This window comes from Pleurodeles waltl, chromosome 3_2, assembly GCF_031143425.1.
Source record: "Pleurodeles waltl isolate 20211129_DDA chromosome 3_2, aPleWal1.hap1.20221129, whole genome shotgun sequence".
Taxonomy (NCBI): Eukaryota; Metazoa; Chordata; class Amphibia; order Caudata; family Salamandridae; genus Pleurodeles; species Pleurodeles waltl.
This window is the reverse complement of record NC_090441.1, coordinates 159,300,509-159,324,668: the sequence shown is the minus strand read 5'-3', so window position 1 is coordinate 159,324,668 and position 24,160 is coordinate 159,300,509. Positions and strand designations below refer to the sequence as shown.

The 24,160-nt window shown below is 44.7% G+C and overlaps 1 protein-coding gene across 4 annotated transcripts in view; it reads right to left on the bottom strand.

The window, feature by feature from the left end:
- SMARCAL1 (SNF2 related chromatin remodeling annealing helicase 1) overlaps positions 1 to 24,160 on the bottom strand; it is a 303,996-nt gene that overhangs the window by 51,449 nt on the left and 228,387 nt on the right. For all 4 annotated transcript variants that reach the window (XM_069227057.1, XM_069227058.1, XM_069227055.1 and 1 more), the window contains exons 11-12: positions 10,471 to 10,689; positions 433 to 503 (exon numbers count right to left, since the gene is read on the bottom strand). In XM_069227057.1, coding sequence (XP_069083158.1) covers positions 433 to 503; positions 10,471 to 10,689 — 290 coding nt within the window. The remainder of the gene's footprint in view (positions 1 to 432; positions 504 to 10,470; positions 10,690 to 24,160) is intronic.

Here is a 24,160-nt window from a genome sequence, read left to right as displayed (position 1 = left end):
CATACACAATAAAGTGCTATTGCTTTGAGAATTCTCAGTCTAAACAGCATGGACTGTGTGATGTTAAATTAGAGATTTATAATACATCTTTGTGTGCAAGCATAGCAAGGCTTGAGTGGCCCCGTGACCCACAATACATATTGCTGCAAGCATGTTGGGACATCCTACATTAGGATAGATCATTTGATAAGGTGAAGGGAAGGAATTTGTGCTTCAGCACCATCTTCAGGCCTGTAAGCTCCACAGTTACTACCAGTCCCATCAGCTAAAATGGGTACTGGACAATGATGTTCCAGTTTAAAGTAACCTCATCTTTTCCATGTGAAAGAGTCAGTATGTGATATGAGAAACTCAAGTTGCCCTCTCGTTGCAGAACTGCGGTTAATATGGCCTGTGAATGGTATCACTGATAACAGGAAGACAGGTCCTTACGTGACTGCTCGTAGCTTGGCTTCAGCGGTCCTGTTGAAGAAGAGCAAAAGGGCTTCCTTCTCCTGAATCTTCTGTTAAGAGAAAGAAAAGGAGTTAATGAAAAAACAATCTTGGATCAGTCTTTTACAGATGCTACTGATCTGAAAAGCAGAAGAAACAAATATACAAAAAAAAAAGAAAAAAAAGAAAAACAATAGTGCCCAGGCCAACCACCGTAAGTAAACAGTGGATCAATGGCAGAATGCAGGCATTGCACAATTGGTTGGGATCTGTCAGACAGGAGAAGGGATTCTGGAGAAGCCAGAAGACCCACTTAATACAGTGTGGTCCAGCAGTATTTCAGTTCTATTTTATAAGTTTTAAACTGCCACCTCACCAAAAAACAAGAGGAAGCAAAGATGGATATTTGTAAATAAAGTGTAGTTACCAATGATGCACACTTAGGATTACAGACAGGTAAACCTATCTTCTCTAAACTGGGGTCTCATCAAGCTGACCTTAAAACAGGATTACCTGAAATATCTAAGATTAAAGGCAAGTTATCTTACATTCTCCATGATGGAACCATCAGAATCAATAAATGAGACTAGAATATGAAGCAGCACCGCTTCGAAAAGAGGGTCGAAGGACATTAAAATTAGACTGGCTTCCTTGCCTGCCAAACCTGAGAAGCCTATTCTCAAATATGATTTTAGTCAATAACCACTACAAAAAAAGAATAAATAAGAGCATTGCTTTGATCTCTGCAATGGGCTTGTTACCTAGGAATGCTGTATTAGCTCCTTCCTCGACTGAAAGGAGCTGCAGCTATCTTGCAGGGGCAATTAGCTTTTTCATTGCAATATCTACTCCCTAAACTACCCATCCAGAGAAAGATGATTTCCATTAAGGCCTCGCTTGCACCAATGGAAGAATATTCAAAAGATGCGTTGGGTGGATGATCGAGTATTCATCATCACTAGGCATTATTTGAGCAGTCGTTTGATGGTCATTGAGTAGTCTTCTTTGCTGGTGAAGATGAATTTGGACAGAGAAGAAGCCAAAGGGCTGGTATGGAAACCTGAGATAACTGTAGGAAGAGGGATGCATTTAACATATTGATTCCAATGAAAAATCATGATAGGCTTATCTATGTAGGAAGATGGCCTAGTGTGTACCTGTGGTACTTATACCTTATCCCATCTTACTGAAGTGTAGGCATTGTCTAGAAGCCAGGCTCTCTAGAGCTAGCTGTGGATGAACAACCAAGGCTTATCTAGGAGACATGCAAAGCTCATGCAATACCACAACAGTCACATAGTACTTACACACAAGAAAGAAAACATTTGGATGTACAAAGATAAAGGTACTTTATTTTTGGCATACAGTATCAGAAAATACTAGAGCGACAACCCTCCAATAGGAGATAAGTAAATACACCAGAGATATATATACATTATTATACAGTAAGAGGCATACAAATGGTTAGAAAACAGTGTAAAATAGCAATAAGCAATAGTGACCCTAGGGGGAGCCCAAACCATATACTAAGAAAGTGGAATGCGAACACAGGGCCCCCACCTAGGTAAGTAAATCGTGTAGAGGGGAGCTGGGGGTACTAGGAAACAACAGAGGTAAGTAATACAGTACCCCCTAGCGACCAAGAATGCAGGAGTAAAACACTGGATTTCCTCAAAAACATCCCAAAGGATGAAAAGAAGAAAAAGAAGACACAAAGAATAGACTGCAAGAAAACGGCAATGGATTACCGAAGAGAGAGACCTGTGGAGAGAGGGGACCAAGACCAGAAGTGTCTGAGGAGTAGGAGATACTACCCACCCAGAGGTACTTATTGGGATTGGTCGATGAAGAAGGAAGACAGGTCAGCACTGCAGCCCAGAAGCCGGAGAAGAATTCATGATGAGTGGCAAAGGTGTCCCACGCTGGAAACTGGATTGTAGACTGGTGTCGTTGAAGGATTTCCACCAACAAGCCTTGGCAAAGGCAAACTCGCGGTTGAAGGAAAAGAGGTGCTGCCGGGGACTAGCAAGGTCCAGGAGGACTCGACCCAGAAGGGGGAGTCACAGGGGACCCTCAGCGTCGCAGAGTCTACAGGAGCAAAGGCAGCACCCACAGAAGTTTCACAGGGCGGGGGACACCGGAGTGGCAGAGGAGGCCCACGCAGCACTACAAGAGAGGATCCCATGCCACAGGAGAACCACGCAGGAGGCTGTGTTTTGCAGGAAGGAGTGCTGCCGGCTGGAGCTACATGTCCTCTGAAGATCCCTTGGAGGAGATGTAAACAAGCCTTGGCAGCTTCAAGAGACGCATCGCACAGGGGCACTGTCCTGTGTGGGAAAGCAAAGGTTTACCTCCAACAAAGTTAGACAGCTAGCAGAGAGGACCAAAAGGACTACTCCGGACCATCACCTGTGATGCAGGATCCACGCAGCCAGTTGTTGCTTGTTGAAGGTTGAAGGGAAGTGACTCCTTCACTCCAAGGGAGCTCCCTTCTTCTTCTTGTGCAGACTGAAGAGTTGCAGTCTTTTGAGGATGCATGGCGAGGAAAATTTTGCAAAGCTGGCAGGAGCCCTGGAAACAATGTTGTTGAAGAGTCCTTTCTTCTTGGGAGCAGCTTGATGGGTCTGGGAGATTCCAGTCCCAGTTCCGGAGGCCAGAAGTCGAAGCAGAGGAGTCCTGCTGGAATCTTGCAAGCCGAATCTGGGAACCCACCCAAGAGAGAGACCCTAAATAGTCCTGACAGGGGGATTGGTCACCTAACCAGGTAAGCACCAATCAGGAGGGGGCTCTGGCGTCATCTGCCTGGCCTGGCCACTCAGATGCTCCCAGAGTTCGCTACCAATCTTGGAAACAAGATGGCAGGACCCAGGGACCATCTGGAGGAGCTCTGGGCACAACCCCTGGGGTGGTGATGGACAGTGGAGTGCTCACTCCCCTTTCCATTGTCCAGTTTCATGCAAGAGCACGGACTGGGGGTCTCTGAACAGGTGTGGACTGGTTTATGCACGGAAGGCACCAAATGTGCCCTTCAAAGCAAACAAGTGGCTTGGGGCCTCCCAAGCCAGTCACACCTATTTCCAAAGGGAAAGGGTGTTACCGCCCTCTCCCAAAGGAAATCCTTTGTTCTGACTTCCTGTGCTTGGTCATATCAAGCAGCAGGAGGGCAGAAACCTGTTTGAGGGGTGGCAGCAGCTGGGCTGCCTGGAAAACCCTGTAAGACTGGTGGTGGCAATGCTGGGGGTCCTTTAAGGAGACCCCAAAGTGCATGGAATCATACTTCCAATACTTGCAACAGTATTGGGGTATGATTCTGACATGTTTGATACCAAACATGCCCAGTTTCGGAGTTAACATTATGTACTGGGCATAGGTAGTGACCTATGTCCAGGACACCCCTAAAATGGCATCCCCGCACTCACAAAGTCCAGTAAAAAGGATCTGGAGTTTGTGGAGGCACCGCTGCTAGTGCAGGGATGCCCTCATACAAAGGTACCTGCACCCTGCCCTCTGGGCTGAGAGGGTCTACCATAGGGGTGACATAGTGACCTGGTGCAGTTACCTGTAGTGAAAACAGGTGCATGCACCCGTTTCACGCAGACTGCAATGGGGATCCCATGCAACCCAATGCCCTGGGTACCTAGGTACCATGTTCTAGAGGCTTACATGGGGGGACCAGTATGCCAATTGTGGGAAGAAAAGGTTAGTAGCAACTTAGAGGAGAGAGCATAATCACTCGGGTCCTGGTTAGCAGGATCCTAGTCAACACAGTCAAACACACTGACAACAGGCAGAAAATGGGGGTAACCATGCCAAGAAAGAGGGCACTTTCCTACACGTATCTATACCAAGAGTTTAGATGTATGGCTCTCTGAGCCAATAAAATGATGACGAGAAATGCTACATTCTACAAAATGTATTTTATATATGCTTAGTATAAAGGCTGAAAGGAACACACGGAGTGGGTATTCTGATTTGAAGGCAACATTATACTGTGCTGCAGTAACCCTTTGGTAACAGGTTGTACTAACAAATATGTTTGCTCTGGATTTTTTTTTATACACCATAACTGTTGTTACATGGACCACCACCTGGCTAGATGGTGATGTCAAAAATTGGGCTAAAAATCTGGGAGGGGGTGAGCCTAACAACTCAACATACAACCTGGTTGGATCACAAAACATTTCAATGAGAAACTGCCTAACCTCCAGTACTTATGGAACAAGCAATAAGCTATAGCTATAGAACTGCGTCTTATGTTCAAGCAGTACCAAATGACATTAAAGTTAAGATCACAAGACAATAAAATTTCCAGACCAACTTAGTAAAAAATGTAAAAGACAGAATGACATGAAAATGGTTGGGGGAACTGACTAGGAGAACCACAGATATTGATTTTTATATTTTAAAGCGATAAGCATCAAAATAGGCAAAGACTAAGTCAAAGTCAATGTTTATGATAGACCAAGACCAAGGTGTGATTTTAGAATTACCTTGATGGAGTGGAGTCGGGCAGGTCTGGTCAATATTTTTGATTTGGAACTTAAATGAGCACTACGACCAAGCCAAGATGTGTTTTGCGACTTTTAGAGTCATATGTCACTTTATCAGGGCAATTAGTGCAACTTATCAAACAGTATAGCAATATTCTTTCCGTACGATAAATTACCTGCAAATGTTTCAGCTCCTGAAAAGTCAGCAAGGATAACCATCTCTTCAAAGGGTATTTTATCATATTTTATGATAAATGCCAACTTCAGCAATCACCACGATAAGCGTCGGATTCCTGTGACGAATTTGAAGAGATGGTCATCCTTGTCGACTTTTCAGTAGCTGAAACATTTGCATTTAATTTATCGTACTGAAAAAATACTGCCATATCGATTGATAATTTACACTGTTTGCCTTGATGAAGTGACATGTCACTCTAAACGTCGCGAAACACATGCTGGCTTGGTCCTAGTGGTCCCAATTTTTATTACTTTTACTTTTCTGGTTCTCAAAAATCCTTCAGCGGGGCAAAGCAGGATGCTACAGCCAGCATGGATTCCAAAGTGTTGGATCCATGGCCGTCAAGCACCTGCTGAATCCTTCAGTTTTTTTGCCGAAAGCTCAGTGTGAAAGTCGGTCTTAGCTGCTGTGGTTGACTTTTCATTTCCCACTGGTCCAAATTCTACACTGTGACATTTTTGGTCCTTGTTTACTTCAGCACAAGAAGGTTCTGCAGCACCTGATTATTGTTGCAATCCTCTGGTGACCTCAAATGTCAGGTGAAAAAGCTCGGAAAAGAACAAACTAGCAATCTGCATCCAGCTAGGTCGCACCTTCCTCCCTAGGGAGATTTGGTGCCTTTCCCATTCCTCCAGATGTTTTGTTTAAAAAAAAAAAAAAAAAAAGGATAAGTTCCAATATTTTTTAAGTTTGTAAAAGGAAAGTTACTCCTGGCCTCTCTTACACCCCAACGTCATCAGACGAGGATTCTAGGAACTAAGTATCTCTCCATTAACGGTTCCCACAGAGTCCAGTGCAGTCCACTCACAACTGGCAGTCTGGGTGTTCTTCGCAGAATGGAGCCCAACTCCATTTTTTGTAACCCAGAGGTAGTGAACAGGTGGTCAGATGCCTTAGGATAGCGGTTCAAGTCTAGATTTGCAAGAGGAGATAAGGAGTTCTGAAGGTGCTGCTACCAGCAAAGACAGGCAGAGTTTTTCTTTACATCAGTTGTTCTTCCAGTTCCAGGAATGTACTCAGGAGTTGATTGTGAGGAGCCAATTTAATACTGAAAACATGTCAGTAAATTGAGATATTTCCCTTACTCCAATCCTAGTAGAATTCCCATCACAACTTAACTCACTTTTCCAACACTTCCTCTTTCATCTTACTGTAAATCTTCTCAGAGTTCGTCTTTCAAAACACAAAGCAGACACCCCTCTCAAGAGCATTGTGTCCCCTCTATACTCCTGTCTAAATGAAGAAGCACCCTATCGGCTGAGTAAACACCCACTCTCCCTCACCTGGGATCAGCTTCCTGTCCTGCCATGGGCAGAGGTGATTGTTTGAGACGCCCGAATGACAGGCTTCTGCCACTTAGGATATTAATAAATTAATATGAAAAGGAAGCCTATTAGTTACGTCCTTTGTGATGCCAGGCATTTCTGTCCCTCCCAGATGTCGCATCCTAACTAAGTGTTCAGTATCTGCGCTACAACAGTCTTCTTGGCTTCAAAATTGGATATATTGTTTTCTAGGAAGCCAACACTTCACACCTAATTGGAATGCTAATTACAGACACTGGACAAAAACAGAACTGGTTTAACTGTTTGGCATGGAGACAGTATAAAGTGTAATTTTCAAAATTATTGTTCCACTGTAGTTATCAAAAATCTATTTCACCTTTGAATTAGATTTTTGGTAAAATGTGTGAAATAAGTTTCAGGTGCATTTCTATCTTTTACCTAGTCAAAATGATAAAAGTAGGCTTTTATTTACAATTAGGTCTTCTTAGGGGAAAATACAAGTTTGTTTACACAGTGACCAACACCTTCTGGTGACTGTTCAATGTGAGGACATATTTTCTTCAAGAATTAGTTTGTCACCCTTCTATTAACTAAACACCTAGCCCTATTGGCTTGCAGGGGACACTTTCGAACCTTACTGAGAAAGCATGCTTTTGTTGGTCAGGTTAAAATCTTCTCAGTAGACTTTGAGATATCACAAAAAGGACAGATCGAAGGAGTCAACATTATAGTGTACTTGGCTAGTTTAGTATGTAGATAGGCCATGAAAAACCTTTATGGACCATTCATGTACCCAAGTTAGATACATAAGGGCCTTCCATTGAATGAGGGAGCTTTTTCTCTGCCATGCAATTCTGTTTATGGACCCTAAGATTTGATTAGCTGGCCGCAACTCTGTAAACCATGTTGAGGCTTTCATTACAGAACACTTGGCTCAGTTCCCGGACCTTGGAACCATAAGGGTCTAGGAGGAACTTCACATAACTCCCTGGCTCAGTTGAAAGGGTCCCAAAGGGACCATCTGTCCCTATGATTAAAATGTTTTTAAAAAGCAGATGTGCAGCGAGTCTCAAAAGATTGCGAACCCTGCCTTGGAAGCCACCTGTAAGGGCTCCGGGACCTTTGTTAGACATCCTGTTAGGTTTGCAGAAAGGAGTTTGTGAAATTTGGAGTTGTCCAATAAATTCCCATTAACACTTGGAAACTCGAGGAACTTTGTTCGGCTCTGGTGGGTTTGCAAAGCCACATTGTAAACACATAAAAAGTGGCATGTTCCAGCTTGGTCGTGGAAAGGCCATGAACACTCAATGAGCCTCTAATGGCTAGTTTAGGCACAGGGCATGGCTGCAAGGCTGTACACAGTTGGGAGAAAGGGGGATTTCAGCCATTCGTAGAAGGCTGGGGGCAGGGCCTGGTGATAAGCCAACCCATGCTACACATGGCTGAAGGCATTACACTTTGAGGTTGGCAACCCATGGAAGGTTAGGCAATGGAATGGGCAAATGCCAAGGGCTGCAGCCAAGCCATATGCAATGCCGATTGGGTACATGGTAAGTGAATGAAGTGGATCATAAAAATTAGAAATTTACAAAAAACAGCTAAAAGTTAACTTCGTTCAGTGACTGATTCTGCTAGACACCTGACAATTGCCAGTTAAGGCACTATACATACCATAACTCATGTTGCACGCCATGCTCAACACACCACTTGCCAAAGGCACACGAAAATAAAAGGTACAAAGAGCAAAATATGGTGGATGTCATCAGTTATAGCGTTTGTTGCACACCTTAACTGTTGAATTTTAGAGGTTTTGATGGCTTTGTATTCACTGAATCATAACTAACATTTAACTGTTTTTTTTCAGTGAATATATGTTATTACCCCTTTGTTTCTTCATACATATGGTTGTGATATTGTCTTTCATGACAGTCTTGTTTGTATGCCTCTAATATTACAAAATCATTTAGAGCCAGATGGACTGCCTTGAGGTCCCAACTTGTGTAGGAGTAAGGTGTTTTCTACAGGGGACAGAGCTGCCTAAGTCCTCCAAGCATCTAAGTGTGCTCCCCAGCCTTGAAAGAAAGTACACGAGTACGGTCAGACCTTGCACAGTCTCCCAAAATGATATGTCCTTTGTTATATTGAGTCAGTGCATCTACAAGGAAATTAACCTGACTGGCTGTGTCTAAAACAGGGAGTGTGCCCTCCAAGTCCCTGGGGACAATTTTCATTTTCATCATCCAGAGCTTGTAAATCCTAGGAAATCAAAAAATACAGGATGCCACAGCCTCTAAAAGGGAATTCACTATGCTGATTTACAATCTCTGGCTGTAGGAAGCTGGCCTGGTGTGTGGTGGGTACCTAAAGTACTTACACCTTATACCAGGTCCAGGTAGGCAGTGTTTAGAAGCCAGGCTCTCTAGAGGTAGCTGTGGATGGTCAGCCAAGGCTTATCTAGGAGACATGCAAAGCTCACGCAAAACCACTGTAGTCACACAGCACTTACACACATGAAAGAAAACACTCAGGCCCTCATTATGGCTTCAGCGGTCTTTTTTTCAAGACTGCAGAAGCCGCAGCAGCCAGCATACTGCCATTGCTGACGGTATGCTGGTCGTCCTATTAGGAGTTTTCCGCAGGGCCAGTGGTCAAAAACTGCGGAAAACTCACAACATTGATGCCAGCTCGTAATCAATCCGACGGTAATGTTGTGGTGCGTCAGCACCCGTCGCGCATTTCACTGCCTGTAATTTGGGCACTGGTATGCGCAACGGGGTTGTTCACAGGGGCCCCTGCACTGCCCATGTCAAGTACATGGGCAGTGTAGGGGCCCCCATGGGGCCTCAGTCGCCCCCTTTCCGCCAGCCTTTACATGGCGGTGAGAACACCATGCAAAGGCTGGCGGAAAGGGGACTCGTAATCCCCAGGGCAGCGCACCTTGCAGCGATGCCGGAGGTTGGACCATGGCACGGTCTACACAGGTACTTGCACCCTGCCCTCTGGGCTAGGAGGGCGTATCATAGGGGTGACTTATAGTAACCTGGTACAGTGACCTGTAGTGAAAATGTCCATGCACCTTTTCATGCAGGCTGCAATGGCAGACCTGCAGACACATTTTACATGGGCTCCTTATGGGTAGCATAATACATGCTGCAGCCCAGGGGGATCCCCTGACACCCCAATGCCCTGGGTACCATATACTAGGGACTTACATGAGAGCACCAGTGTGCCAATTGTGGGGTGTATGTGGTTAAAGTCACCAAGTTTAAAGGGAGAGAGCACAGTAACTGGGGTCCCGGTTAGCAGGAACACAGTCAAAACACACTGACAAACAGGCAAAAAGTGTGGGGGTAACTATGCTAAAAAGAGGCTACTTCTTACACTGGTAACCTAAAATAATTGCAATTCACTGAGAAAGAAGAGAGTAGAATCTCCCCTCCAAAGAAACATTTCCTTTCACTATCCCAAGTAACACCCAGTTTTGCAAAGAGGGAACAATATTATTAAGATATTGATTTGAGATCTACTGTGGTGCTAGAATCAAGTCTACCACCAAGGCAATCGGCCCAATAAGAGTAGACAAAGATTAATTCTTTCAACAAATGAGCTGCCACCCTTGCTATACACTTCAAAAGAACAGAGGGGTGGGGGTTATTTTTAGAGGGAGTACCTTAGACAGACACACATTTTGAATGTTGTATGTATAATATATTGTGGATCAGCAAAGCAGCATGGATGTGGAGTTCATCTATCAATGAGTTGTTAAATAATCTCCAAATGTATTGAGAATGTGGTGCTAACAGTAATTGCCTTTGGTTAGTTGCATCCATCATAGCATACATGACTAGCAGCTGCAATTGATTAATTTAGAAGGACAATGTTTCTGGACGCATTTTGGCATTCTAGCCTTATTAAGAGAGGCCAATGGCTGGAGGCAGAATACATCTATCATACATGTTTGTAAAAGATGCAGTCAATACCTAGAATGATCTGATGTTTCAGTGACATAAAAAGATGGACTCACGCTTCTGTAGCCCTTGGTCATCTCTGCAGCAGCTGCTGCCAGTGCTGCCTTGGTTTTGGCATTGATCCCCTCGGGGGCCACTACCACCATTTTGCGCTGCTTGGCTGGGAGCTGGGACAGAACGTCAGACTTCAACCGTCGCAGCATCAGAGACTCCTCCAACAGCACCTTCAGCTCATTCAAGTTGCAGGATCCAGAGTAGTCCCAGCCCCAATTTGTCTGTAGAAAATTAAAGAGACTATTATTTGGGGTGTATGGAGATTTACAGTGCACTCCAAGAGACAACTAAAGTATAGACCTTGGTAGCCAAGGGTTAAGCCGAGAAAACCAGAAAAAGTTGTCTTATTCAATGTCAGACCATAAAATGTAATCATGAAAATTATAAAATACTATGGAAATCTTCTTAACCTACACAGCTGGAAACTACCTAAAAATAATTTGAACCTATAATACCGAAACCTAAAGCTGATAAACATATCACTTCTATCTAAAACCTTGATCTAACTCATAAACGTGTTTCTGAAAAATTTACTTATTTCAGTCTTTAACCAAATAAACATAATTTAACAACAAACTTTCTGCAGCAGCCCCTTGTAGGGATGTGGGACCAGGCTACAAGGAAGAAAGGAAGGAGAGGGATCTGTACTATCCCAATAAAGAAGAAAACCTCCCCTGTGAAGTAGCTTCAACCTGGTTTGATAAAGCTGCCCCAAAACCCACATACAAAGAAGGCAAAAAAACAGGGCACCCTAACAACGAACAGAGAGAAAGCTATCAGGAAACAAACAGGAACAAATGTTGTTTCAGTAGAGTTTAGAGAGTGGTTCAACCTGTGGTGAACATAGCCTATGTAAAGGAGAAGGATATAGCCCCTGAAAGATGAGAGAGAACTGTCCTAATGGAAATGATGTGTCAGAAAAGGTCTCAGGTTTGTGAACATCCCTCATTGGTCCAGGTGTGGGGGCATCCAAACCTAAACCATTCAGAGAAGATCATTTGAAACCCACATGTATTGCACCATGCTTACTAATAACACTGACATCCAGCACACACCTTGGAACGAATGCTAAACAAGAACAATAAGCCATCGTGCTAAGACTTATGAACATTGGGTTCAACACAAATATACAGACAACAAGCTATGTATCAGAATAAGAAACTATGGTCTGTGACTTATGATTTTAGTGCTGAACCACTATACACCACATACTAAAACTTCAGAACTCAAGCCAGACCATCATGACATACAAAATAAACTACTGCATTTGTAAGACCCATGCTTGAAAAGATTCCAAAATCTCCACTGAGTTTTATGTCCTGATGACCAAATGATCTCTTTATAAGTGATACCCAGAAGACAGCAGACCAAACTTAAGATATCAATTCTGAGCTTTACTACGTTGCTATGGTAAGGAAGATGACAAGACTTTCTGTATAATTGCAAAGTGAAATTCAGGATGGGTGCAGCAGTTTGGTGCATGGTGAGATGTGGTTGTTTTAGGGTGTAACCAAGAATTATGTGTAAGTGGAAAGTCACCTATGAATTGAAACGCAAGAGTGGCAAAAGTTGATTCTTGAGAATCGTCAGGTAAATTACAGACTTTGAGACATGCTAAGACCTAAAAAGCACTAGAGGAGGCATGGCTGTCCCAGCTGAAGATAGGAGGAAGGGTGACAACTTCACAATGTGGAACTGTAGCCTCTCCCAGAATACAACTGCCATGTAAGGAAAAGTTACATGTATGTGATCCTAGTTCCCATGATGAGTTCTTATTAATGTCACTGTCCACCTCCACACACAAATGAGAGAGAAAAAGAGAGAAAGAAGGACTTTTCAGTAGAAAAGTGTGCTTTAAACAGAAAAATATCTCTGCAGCATATTAATAAACTAAAACTGTGCAAATGTAATTCAAAAAAAGAAGCCAATGAAACAAAATAGTCACAAACGTATTACAAGGTGGCTGGAATCATCTTTCACAAACTATTTTTTTTAGCAAGAAAAAAAGATCAATCTTAGCAGAGAGACTGCCATAGACACATTAACACAAAACCAGCACTGTGCCTTGAAGGGCCTCCCCCATCATTCTGGGTTCCTTCATTCCCCACAGGTGATAGGTCTATTCATTTTTAAATAATCAAGAGGACCCTAGGCATAAAAGAGCAATCCTGAACGCTCCCATGTGCTGGGAAGTGGAAGGGTTGCTTATGACTTTGATGAGGATTTCGCCTGAAGGAGTACTCGGAATACAGGTAAGTAACTTTTCTTTCTTCTCCAGAGAATCCTAAGCAATAGTCATTAGCACTGCTGAATAAAATAGCAACCCCATCCAACTAGAAAAGGTAGGCATGGGAGTAAAACTGCACCAGTCATCAGCCAAAGAGGATGGCTGACCTGAAGGAGGGCTGAGCTACCTGGGCATCCGTCCTAGAGTTAGAGGTAAGACAATAAAGTCATGCAAATGCATAGCTGGACTTCCATGTAGTGGCCTTACACATCTCTCATACAGGAACATTCCTCAATAAAACTACTGATGCAGCTTTTCTCTCGGTTGAATGTGCCTTGGATCTACCAAGGAGAGATATGTTTGCTAACAGGTAACATAATTAAAAAAATTACACTATCCATCTTGAGATGGACCGTTTTGTTAATGGAAGATCAGTCTCATAGGATTAATGTTTATGAACAGTTAGTCAGATTGCCTCACCTCTTTTGTCCCGTCTCAAGAGAATTTTAACTCCCTCTTCATGTTCAACATTTGAAGGGCTCTTACCCCAGGGGGATGAAGGTTTTGGAAAGTAGACAAGGAAATGGTCTGATTGACATGAAAGTCTGAAATCACCTTACACAGAAAGTTTGGGAGAGTTCTCATCATCACTCAGTATCAATGGAACACAGTGTAAGGGTCTTGGGAACACAATGGCTGAATCTCACCCTGCAAGAGGTGAGCTCTCATCCAATTCAAATGTTGTAAGATTGCCTTATATATAGTTTCAAATGGTTCACCCATTAACTGGGAAAGGAAAATGTACCCTCTGTCCTTGGTTGATAGTATGTGGAGGTGTAGTCTGGGCATTCATTGTTTCCTGCCTCTAGGGACAAGACTAGTTGAGGGCAGCCCCAACTATGAAAGATGCCTTGCAACACTTTATAGTTGAAATCTCACTCATGTTTTTTTAATGTGATCTGTTGACTGGGTCTGCTTCTGCATTCTGGATGCCTGGCAGATGAACTGTTGTTTTATGCAAATCTCATGCTCCTAGCCATCTCCATATCATTTGTGCTTCCAGGAACAATAGTCTTGAAGGAGTCCATATTTTCTTTCAAATGATACATTGTTGTATAGTTCATTTAAATAAGCACTGATTTTGCCACCTTGAAAGGCTGAAAGAACTAGTTTATAGCTAGATGGACAGCTCTGAATTCGAACTGGTTGCTATGACAGGACCTCTCTTTTTATACCATGTCCCTTGAACTTGGAGATGAACCTTGTGTGCCCCCTCATTTTTTAAAGGAAATGTATGTGATTATTGTCTGTGTTGTGATATCTTGGTGAAAGGAACGCTCTTCAGCAGATTCTTTGCTTAGCACCACCAGGAAAACTATTAGCTCGCTGAGTAGCACAGCATAAGCTTGTTCTCCTAGCTGCCCTTAAGCTGACCCTACTGGGTCTCCAGCCACTGCTGTAGTGGTCTTGTGTGAAGCCTGGCATGATGTGCCAGAAGGATTCAGGTGGCCACAAATCCAAGCTATGCGACATGCCATCAGATGAGGTGCTCGGTACATACTGTGACTTATAAGGTGGAAAGAAAACAGATCTCCTCTAAGAGATATACTCTTATGACCTGAGTGTGCACGATCAAAACCAAATAGTGTATCTTTTGAAGGGCAGTTGACTTCTTTAGGTTGTCATGCATACCAAGGCGGCAAAGGATTTCTGAAACGTTCTCGAAATGGTTCTGAGCATCCTGTGAAAGTAGATGAGGGTCTTCTGCCTCTTGAGATGTCCTGCCACAACTGCCATACATGTCAAGAAAGTTTGTGGTGTCAACTTCAGTTCAATTGTGAGGTCTCTAACATAGAGATGATTATTGTGGACTACAAACCTGAACCAGCGAACACGTGGGTACTGTAGCATTCTCCTACACATCATGGATCTCAAAGTCGAACAGGACGGTGCCTCTTCTTCGGATGTTGTCTTTCTCTGCATCTACCAGTCAAGGTGTACTTCAAAAGTGATCTAGCAGTGGTGTAGAAGGTCCACCTTGTCAGTACTTCTTAGATCTTCACCAAGCAGTTTTTGGGACTCTGTCCTTCAGGCCGTGAAGCCACATTTTCTGCTGTACTTCAGGGTTCTCCGAATTCTCCTGGACGAGTCCTGGTAATGGCTGCAGTTTTCAGCATGATGGTCTTCTGGAAGGGACGCCAAATACAGATCACAAGGTCTGACTAGGCCTTCTTCTAGTCACAGGCAGGGCAATTCACAAAAAGTGGAGGCCTTCCCACAGGGACATTTTAAAAAAAATCTGTCAGAAAAAGTCTGTAATACACCCCAAGCGCTTAGGGACTATGAGTGAAAAAACTGGGAAAATGTGAAAAGTTTTCCAGTCAGAAACACCCCAAAGAGAAACCGAGCTCAGTCCTCCATAATCCTGATACCAGGACACAAAAAATAGAACTGACCTTACTGTCACCAATGAGGAATGATGGGAAACAGGTGGAAAGGTGAAGGCCTTAAAGAAACTGTGCAGTTTTTGTTCTCATGACTATGGCAGAATGTGTGATAGCATCACCTTCCCTTTTCTTTCTTTTCCATGTTTAAAAAAAAGGTTTTTGAAAGATGTTTTGATACATATTTTACTACATTTTAGACTATTTTCTTGAAATTAAATTTGGCCAATTTAAGCCTGTTAATAGTTTCTCTATTTTAAGTATGCTTTTCTTCTGCAGAATATACAATATGTATCCGAAATACTGTGGTTTGGAAAAACGTTTAATATCAGAAATTCAGAAAAATTGTAGGTTGGAAAAACATCTATGTAAAGAAACTACTAAATGGTGGAAGGCGGTGACCGTGGAGAAGTATTTAGAGAAAAAATGTATTACAAGGGTTTTGAGAATCCTTATTGCCTCTTCATATGAACAGCCTGACCATGTACTATTGAAAAAGTGGCCATCTAACCTTACAGACGATTATAACCGCATGATGAAAATTTAGATTAAATTTGCTTGGCAAGAGCTTGAAAAACTGCTTAAAGAAATTGAACTTTTAAAAATGGAACTGGGAGGCAGTGCAAACATTGAGGCTTTTGATCAGAAAATTGAAGAAATAATGAAATGCCTAAAAAAACATGAAGAGATGGTCTTGAAAACACAAAGAAAATTTACTTGAGACCAGAAAGACTATCAGGAGAGTAGAATATTAACCTTCATTCATAAGTTTGATGACCTACAAAGAGACTTTTAAGACATTGCAGAATATGGCATCACTACCAAATGAGCAAAGTAGTGAAAGGGGAGAGTTGATGAATGAACGGAGTGAAAGCGACGTATCTGAAACAGGCTCCAGTGCTCAAGACTTCATTAATATAGGAAAAGCCGGAAATTTGGGGGAGGAACTAAAACTGTTGAACCAAGGAAGGAATGAACAAAATTGGACACAGGATCGTAGGAGAGGAAGAGAAGGAAGAGGTCGAGGCACAGGCAAAGGCAGGGTTTGAGACCCACAAGAAGCTGATGGTACAAAAACAAGGATGACCCCCATGGAACTTTAGACAAGGGGAGAGAAAACGGGGCAACAATGAAAATGACTAACAATGTGCTAAATTTATCCAAATGTCCCCTATCGTCTCTGAAAATTTTGGTGTTAAGGCGAGGATTGTCCTTTTGCCCTGAGAACAATTTTGACTATGCACAGAGTAGGACAGATCTCTTTCATTTTGTGAGGAAACTGAAGCTTCATCAACGGTTTGCGGTGAAAGGAAAAGAAGCATCTAGGACACAAAAACATACCCAATCGAGTAATTTGAACATTGGGGATGTTGATATGCTCTTCACCCTTGTAGAGGTGGATACTGAGTCAGAGTCCGTGGGGGATAAGTATTTGAACCTTGATACTGTGAGCATCAATTTGGAAATTAATTATCCCAATGATTTTAAGCACAAATGTGTCTTTGATCGAGACCTCCCTTTGATGCCATAGACACCTTTCAAAACTTTGTTATTAATGATTTTAATAAACTGGCCACCCAGCAAAAATGGAAATCAGACAATCTGACAAAAAGTGAGAGGTTGGCTATAAGAACATTACAGAGGGATGACAGCATTGTCATCTGACAATCACAAAAGGGTGGCAATGTTGTTGCCCTCTCTAAGGAGGCCTATTTACAGGAGGGCATGCTGCAGTTGAGTAATACTAAAGGTTACAAATTGGTATCTAAAAAGCACATTGAGACATCACAATCCAGATATTTAGATTTTTGTTTATATCGGTTTATTGCTTTTAAACATTTTCAAAGACAGTCGCATCTGGGGCACAGTGTACAACAAGAGTATGTCTTAGCAAAAGTATACTGCACAGTGATAAATGCTTGGAGTCAACAAAATAAATCAGTCCATATAAGACTCAGTTGGGGAGAGGAACATGTTATGGTTAGTGTGCAGTTCACATATTTTGTGATATAGTATTAAGTTGTAAGGAAGCACGGTAAGGAGATATGAACATACTTTCAGCAGTGTCCACCATAAAAGCCACAATTGAAGACATACATTGCACACATTTGTCAACAGTTCACATTATTCGATGCAAATAGCTGAAAGGTCCCAACTGGCACATCCAGTAGTGAAAAGGAGGGTAATAACAATATTAACTGACATGCTAGCCCAAGCTGCGCTCTACATTGCCCATAATAGTCATTGCAGTAATTTGTACGCAATAGCACAGCCCCCACTACAATAGCCAAGCTGGGTTCCATACAGGTGGCCTCCTCCGTAAACAAGACATAGCAATCCCAGGTGGAGGGCTAGACAATTCAATTTTCCTCGCCAGTGGCACCATCGCAGATCAGCTGAGAGTCCCATAGCTAGGAAGCATCAGGAATGTCTAGTGTGTAGGTCACTCATTATGGCATCCCAGCTACTGGCAACTGGGTGTTTGCATAATCCCACAGCATCATCCCTATGTAGGGCAACGCTTTCCACCTGTGCCCAATTTTTAAATGACTGTAACCGGGGCTACAAGATGGGGCGATTCAGGCGATTTCGACCTACGAGTGATTAGTCGTTTAGCCACAATTAGCCCTAAGTCAATAAAGCAGTATGTGACTTTGTGCTTTTTGCTCCTGCAATAGAGACCCAACAGACACACATCACATGTATTTGAAATTTCCCTGTCTGTACAATGTGCAAGAAGACATGTGACAGCAATCATGTAGGCCACCAGGTGGGGGCACACCCACAGCATGTGTACAATATCTGCGTCTATTAATTTATAGCAGGGACAGGCAGCAATAGAAAATTCTGCTTATATTATGGGTATGGGTAAGGTAGGCTCTGTGCACAATATATAACTGAATCAAGCAGAACCGTGCGTTTAATGGTATGCGTCTAGAACTTTTCAGCAGGGCTGACCAGTCCCTGTCTGAGCAGGGGTGCTGGAAGTTTGCCTCTTATCGCTCACGTAAGGATGCAAGCAATGGTGCTGTATGTGATCGCAAAGATCCAGCTAGCCAGCGCACCACATGCCTCCCTGGACTCAGGACATGGAGTTAGTGAATGGTCAGGTGTAAAGGGGGCTCACGTGATATATCTCCCCATTTTTGCTGTAGCGTACTAAGCAGCAAGGTGTGTTGGAAAAATGTCTGTTACCAGCGATTCATAAGGCAGAAGTGTACCATCTCTGTACAGATCACCTACTGATTGGATCCCTGCTGCAGACCCTGAGCAGAGCTCTGCTGTAGTGGTAAATTGGCTAAGGCGTGGTGTGCCCAAGAATGCTAGGGCTGAGGCCTAAGGAACTGTCAACTTTGTAAGGGAGAGGCTGCGCCTAACACATAGATGCACCACTTTTAGAAGTACTGGTTGGAATCGAGCACATGGGTGGAACAGCCAGAGAACCCTATACTGACTCCAGGCCGGCAGGAGTGTAGCAGTGTCAGCAAGTTGCAATGCTGCCAGCCATCTCGCAATCCCTTTGGAGTTGGGGTGCTAAATAATAATGTTCAAAGTTAGGTACCACTAGACCCCCGATCCGTGGGCTGATACAACTTATGGAGGGCCACTTGAAGTCTGGAGGTGTTCCATATGAAGTTCCTGATTGTTCCCCGCAAAGGAATGGAAAATGGATATAAAGGTGCAAATCAGCAAAATAATACAGTAAGCGGGGAGCATCACCATTTTAAGAAGTGCCACTCTGCAAGCCACTTACAAGTATAAGGTCCGCCATAATGCCATCTGAGAGAGCAGGGACATGACAGCATGCGTCAAGTTGCCATCGAGCAGGTCTGCAGGTGAGTGATAAATTTGTAAGCCTATATATCTGAACGTGTGTGGTTGTCAATTCAGGAAAGGTGCAGCGGTGACTACTCCAGGGTTTGGGTTTGAGGAGAAAGTGGGAAAAGACAGGATTTGGCACAATTGACCCTAAGTCCCAAAAGGGTGGCAAACCGATGGAGGGTGTTAGGTATCGATTCAAGAATAGACAATAAGTCTCTCAGGTAAATGAGCAAATTGTCAGTGTGTAGAGATATTGAGTGGACACTATCGCCAAGGGGGATACCCCAGTCATGGCCCAACGCGCAAAGATGTGCCGCCAGAGGCTCCTCTGCCAGTGAGTACAGCTGTGGAGACAACGGACACCCCTGGTGCCTGCCCCGTTCTATACACGAGCTGAAAGGAGTGTGTAAAGTAGACGAACAGGCCTTAAAAACGGTCACTAAATCCGTAACGTGGCAACACCGCAAACAAGTACGACCACTTTAAAGAACTGAATGCACTTTCTAAATCAGGGACAAAGCATCCAGCATTAGGACACCTTGTTGGGGCGTATTCCAGTATGCGAAAGAATCGCCTCAGATTGAGTGAAGTACTACAAGCTGGAAGAACGAGTTACTTACCTTCGGTAACGACTTTTCTGGTGGATACATTAGCTACCTGTGGATTCCTCACCTAATGAATACTCCCATGGCGCCAGCATTCGACTGAAATCTTCTTCCTAGTCTCTGCACGTCGACGAGGACGTCACTCTAGCCCACGCGACGCCGTCTGACGTCATACAGGCAATAAGAGGTCCTCGACGACGTGCCGACGTCAGTACCAACATTTTTTACGTGCATGAGAACAACCACCCAATGCAATGAAAGAGCAAGGCAACATCCCATAACCTTGTAAAATACACAATATTGCAATGAATAGCTGTAAATTTAATATCACGAACAAATATATGCAAATCATGTATGTACACAAAGATATATACATATATATATATATATATATATATATATATACAGATAATATACACACGTATCCATATATACAACGTCTATTGCAACCTTGAAGACCAAGAGGAGCGCACTCAAGGATTACTTGGTAAGACCAGAAAGGCAACGGGGAGGCGGGTGGGACCGTGAGGAATCCACAGGTAGCTAATGTATCCACCAGAAAAGTTGTTACCGAAGGTAAGTAACTCGTTCTTCTGATGGATACAACTACCTGTGGATTCCTCACCTAATGAATAGAGTCCCAAAGCAGTACCACGCCCGGTGGCGGGTGCCTAAATGGTCAAACCAAGAAATCCTGCAGCACTGACCGTGCAAAATGGCCGTCCCTTCTGACCTCAGAGTCCAAACAGTAATGTTTCGCAAAAGTGTGAAGGGACGACCAAGTTGCGGCCTTGCAGATGTCAACCACAGGAACACCCCTGGCCAAGGCCGAAGTGGCCGACTTAGCTCTGGTGGAATGAGCTCTAATGCCCTCAGGAGGGTCCTTCTTTGCCAAAGAGTAACAGATTTTAATGCAAAGAACCACCCACCTGGAGAGTGTTCTCTTGTGGACTGCCTTTCCTCTCCTCTTGCCCACGTACCCGATGAACAGCTGATCCTCCAGCCTGAAATCCTTTGTTCTATCAATAAAGAAGCTCAACACCCTCTTTGGGTCCAGACGGTGCAGTCTTTCTTCCTCTTTAGAAGGATGAGGCGGAGGATAGAACGTGGACAAAGTAATTGTCTGAGCCAAATGGAAGGGTGAAACAACCTTCGGGAGGAAAGCAGCCTTGGTCCTCAACACCACCTTATCCCCATAAAAAGTTGTATAAGGGGGCTTTACCGATAAGGCCTGCAACTCACTCACTCTCCTTGCAGATGTTATCGCTACCAGGAAAACTGTTTTTATAACCAAATACCTTAAGGGGCAAGAATGCATAGGCTCAAAAGGGGACCCCATAAGGAAAGTCAGGACCAAGGACAAATCCCATTGCGGCATAACGAATGGTTTTGGAGGATATTTATTTAGAAGACCTTTCAAGAATCTGATAACAATAGGGGATTTAAATAACAATGGTTGGTCTGGAAGACAAATGAAGGCTGACAAGGCCGACAAATAACCCTTAATGGTAGCCACTGCACAACCTTTCTGCGCTAGAGAGAGAGCAAAAGACAAAACGTCCGATAGATGAGCATGTAAGGGATCAATCTGCCTCTCTCCACACCACGCAACAAATTTAGACCACCTATTAGCGTAGATAGATTTAGTGGAGTGTCGCCTGGCCGCTAATATAACATCCACTACATCAGGCGGGAGAGAGAAGGAAGTCAGGTTGCCCCGTTCAATCTCCAGGCATGTAGGTGCAGACTCTGGAGGTTGGGGTGTAAAACCTGCCCCTGCGACTGCGAGAGGAGGTCTGCCCTGAAAGGGAGACGGAGCGGAGGGCACATTGAGAGTTGGAGAAGGTCGGAGTACCACACCCTCCTTGGCCAATCCGGAGCTATTAAGATGACTAGCGCCCGGTCTTGGCGAATCTTCCTCAATACTCGAGGAATCAAGGGTATGGGAGGAAACGCGTAAAGCAACTGGCCGCACCAGGTTATTTGAAACGCGTCCCCTAACGCTCCCTGCATCGGATACTGGAGGCTGCAGAATAACGGACAATGCGCGTTCTCCCGAGTGGCAAACAGATCTATCCGAGGAAACCCCCACATCTGGAAGATTAAACGGACTTGATCTGGATGGAGACGCCACTCGTGGTCGGCTGAGAATTGGCGACTGAGACTGTCCGCACGTACATTCAAGACCCCGGCCAGATGATTTGCTACCAAGCAAATCTGATAATCCTTTGCCCAAGACCATAGTCGAAGAGCTTCTCTGCAGAGAACGTACGACCCTACTCCTCCCTGTTTGTTTATGTACCACATCGTGGTAGTATTGTCCGTCAGGACCTGTACCGACTGACCACGAAGGGAAGGGAGGAAGGCCTTGAGAGCCAGACGTACAGCCCGTAACTCTAACAGATTGATATGAAACATCTGCTCCTCTGGAGACCAAAGGCCTTTGATCTCCAGATCCCCCAGATGAGCTCCCCACCCTAGAGTGGAAGCATCCGTTATGACCATGGCCACTGGTGGCGACTGCGCGAACGGCTTTCCTTGTGAAAGATTGTTGCTCGCAATCCACCACTTCAAGTCCACAGCAGCATCTCTGGAGATCTTGACAGCACCTTCTAGATCTCCTTTGTGTTGAGACCACTGCCTTCGGAGGCACCACTGAAGAGCCCTCATGTGCCAGCGAGCATGCGTGACCAACAGAATGCAGGAGGCAAACAGACCGAGCAGACGAAGGTCCTTGAGGACTGGAACTACCGCTCCATTTCAAAACATTGGAACCAATTCCTGAATATCTTGAATCCGCTGAGGCGGAGGAAAGGCTCGACTCAATGTTGTATCCAGTACTGCCCCTATGAACAGGAGGCGCAGAGAGGGCTCCAGGTGAGATTTGGGCTCGTTCACCGAAAAACCCAGGTCGAACAACAACTGAGTCGTTGACTGCAGATGATGCGACACAAGCTCCGGCGACTTGGCTTTGATCAACCAGTCGTCCAAGTAAGGGAATACTGCTATCCCCTTCCTTCTGAGCTCTGCCGCTACCACCGACATCACCTTCGTGAAGACTCGAGGTGCTGAAGTAAGACCAAACGGAAGGACCGCAAACTGATAGTGCTGCGATCCCACCATAAACCGGAGATTCTTCCTGTGTGACTTGAGTATCGGGATATGAAAGTAAGCATCCTGCAAGTCGACAGACACCATCCAATCTTCCTTGTTCAACGCCCAAAGCACCTGAGCTAGGGTCAGCATCTTGAACTTTTCCTGTTTGAGGAACCAATTCAAGATCCTCAGGTCCAGGATTGGTCTCAACCGACCATCCTTCTTGGGAATCAGGAAATACCTTGAGTAACAACCTCGACCCCTTTCCTGCTCTGGGACCAACTCTACCGCGCCCTTTGAAAGGAGGACTTGTACCTCCTGTTCTAGCAACAGGAGGTGTTCTTCTGAACAATAAGATGGGCGGGGCGGGATGAGGGGCGGGAACTCCCGAAAGGGAAGGGTGTAGCCTTTTCCCACAATACTGAGAACCCAAGTGTCCGTTGTAATAGTCTTCCACTTGCGGAGAAAATGCTGTAATCTTCCCCCTACAGGAGAGGAGTGAGTGGGAAATGGTGGAAGCCTAAGGCTGCTTTCCCTGCTGCACCCAACAGAGGACGAGGAAGAGGCAGAGTGCTGCTGAGAGGCTCCTCTGGTGCGGGCCCTCCCTCTCCCTCTAAAAGATCTATAGGGATGGGAAGAGGCAGGTTGCTGGAATCTCCCCCGAAAGGAAGAGGAGGAAGAGCCACGCCCAAATCCCCGAAACCTCCTGAAAATCCTGAGGCAGAGGAAGAAGGAGCTTGGAGTCCTAGCGATTTGGCTGTGGCCCTGCTCTCCTTAAAACGTTCCAAGGCCCAATCTGCCTTGGTGCCAAACAGCTTGTCCCCATCAAAAGGGAGATCCAATAGGGTTGACTGCACATCTGCAGAAAACCCCGAATTACGGAGCCAGGCCTGTCTCCTTGCCACCACAGTCGTGCCCATTGCTCTGGCCACTGAGTCGGTCGTATCCAGCCCAGCCTGAATAATCTGGGTCGCAGCAGCCTGGGCATCTGAAACAACATCCAAAAGACCCTGGGGAAGCTCCGTAAATGATGAGGAAATGTCCTCCATAAGAGCATGAACATATCTCCCCAGGATACAAGTTGCGTTGGTGGCCTTCAACGCCAGACTGCAGGACGAAAAGATTTTCTTGGACTGCGCATCCAGTTTCTTCGAGTCTCTGTCCCCAGGCACCGTCGGGAAAGAACCAGGCGCTGATTTGGATGAACAGGAGGCCTGCACCACCAAGCTCTCCGGTGTAGGGTGCCTAGAAAGAAAGCCAGGGTCAGTTGGTGCAGCTCGATACCTCCTGGCTACGGCTCTATGAACCGCTGGGGAAGATACTGGTCTCTTCCACACCTCTAGCACCGGATCCAGCAAAGCGTCATTAAAGGGCAATAGAGGCTCTGCCGCAGGTGAGGCCGGATGAAGCACCTCTGTCAGAAGGTTCTGTTTTGTCTCTGCCACCGGCAAAGGCAGGTCCAGAAAACTAGCTGCCTTCCATACCACTGCGTGAAAGG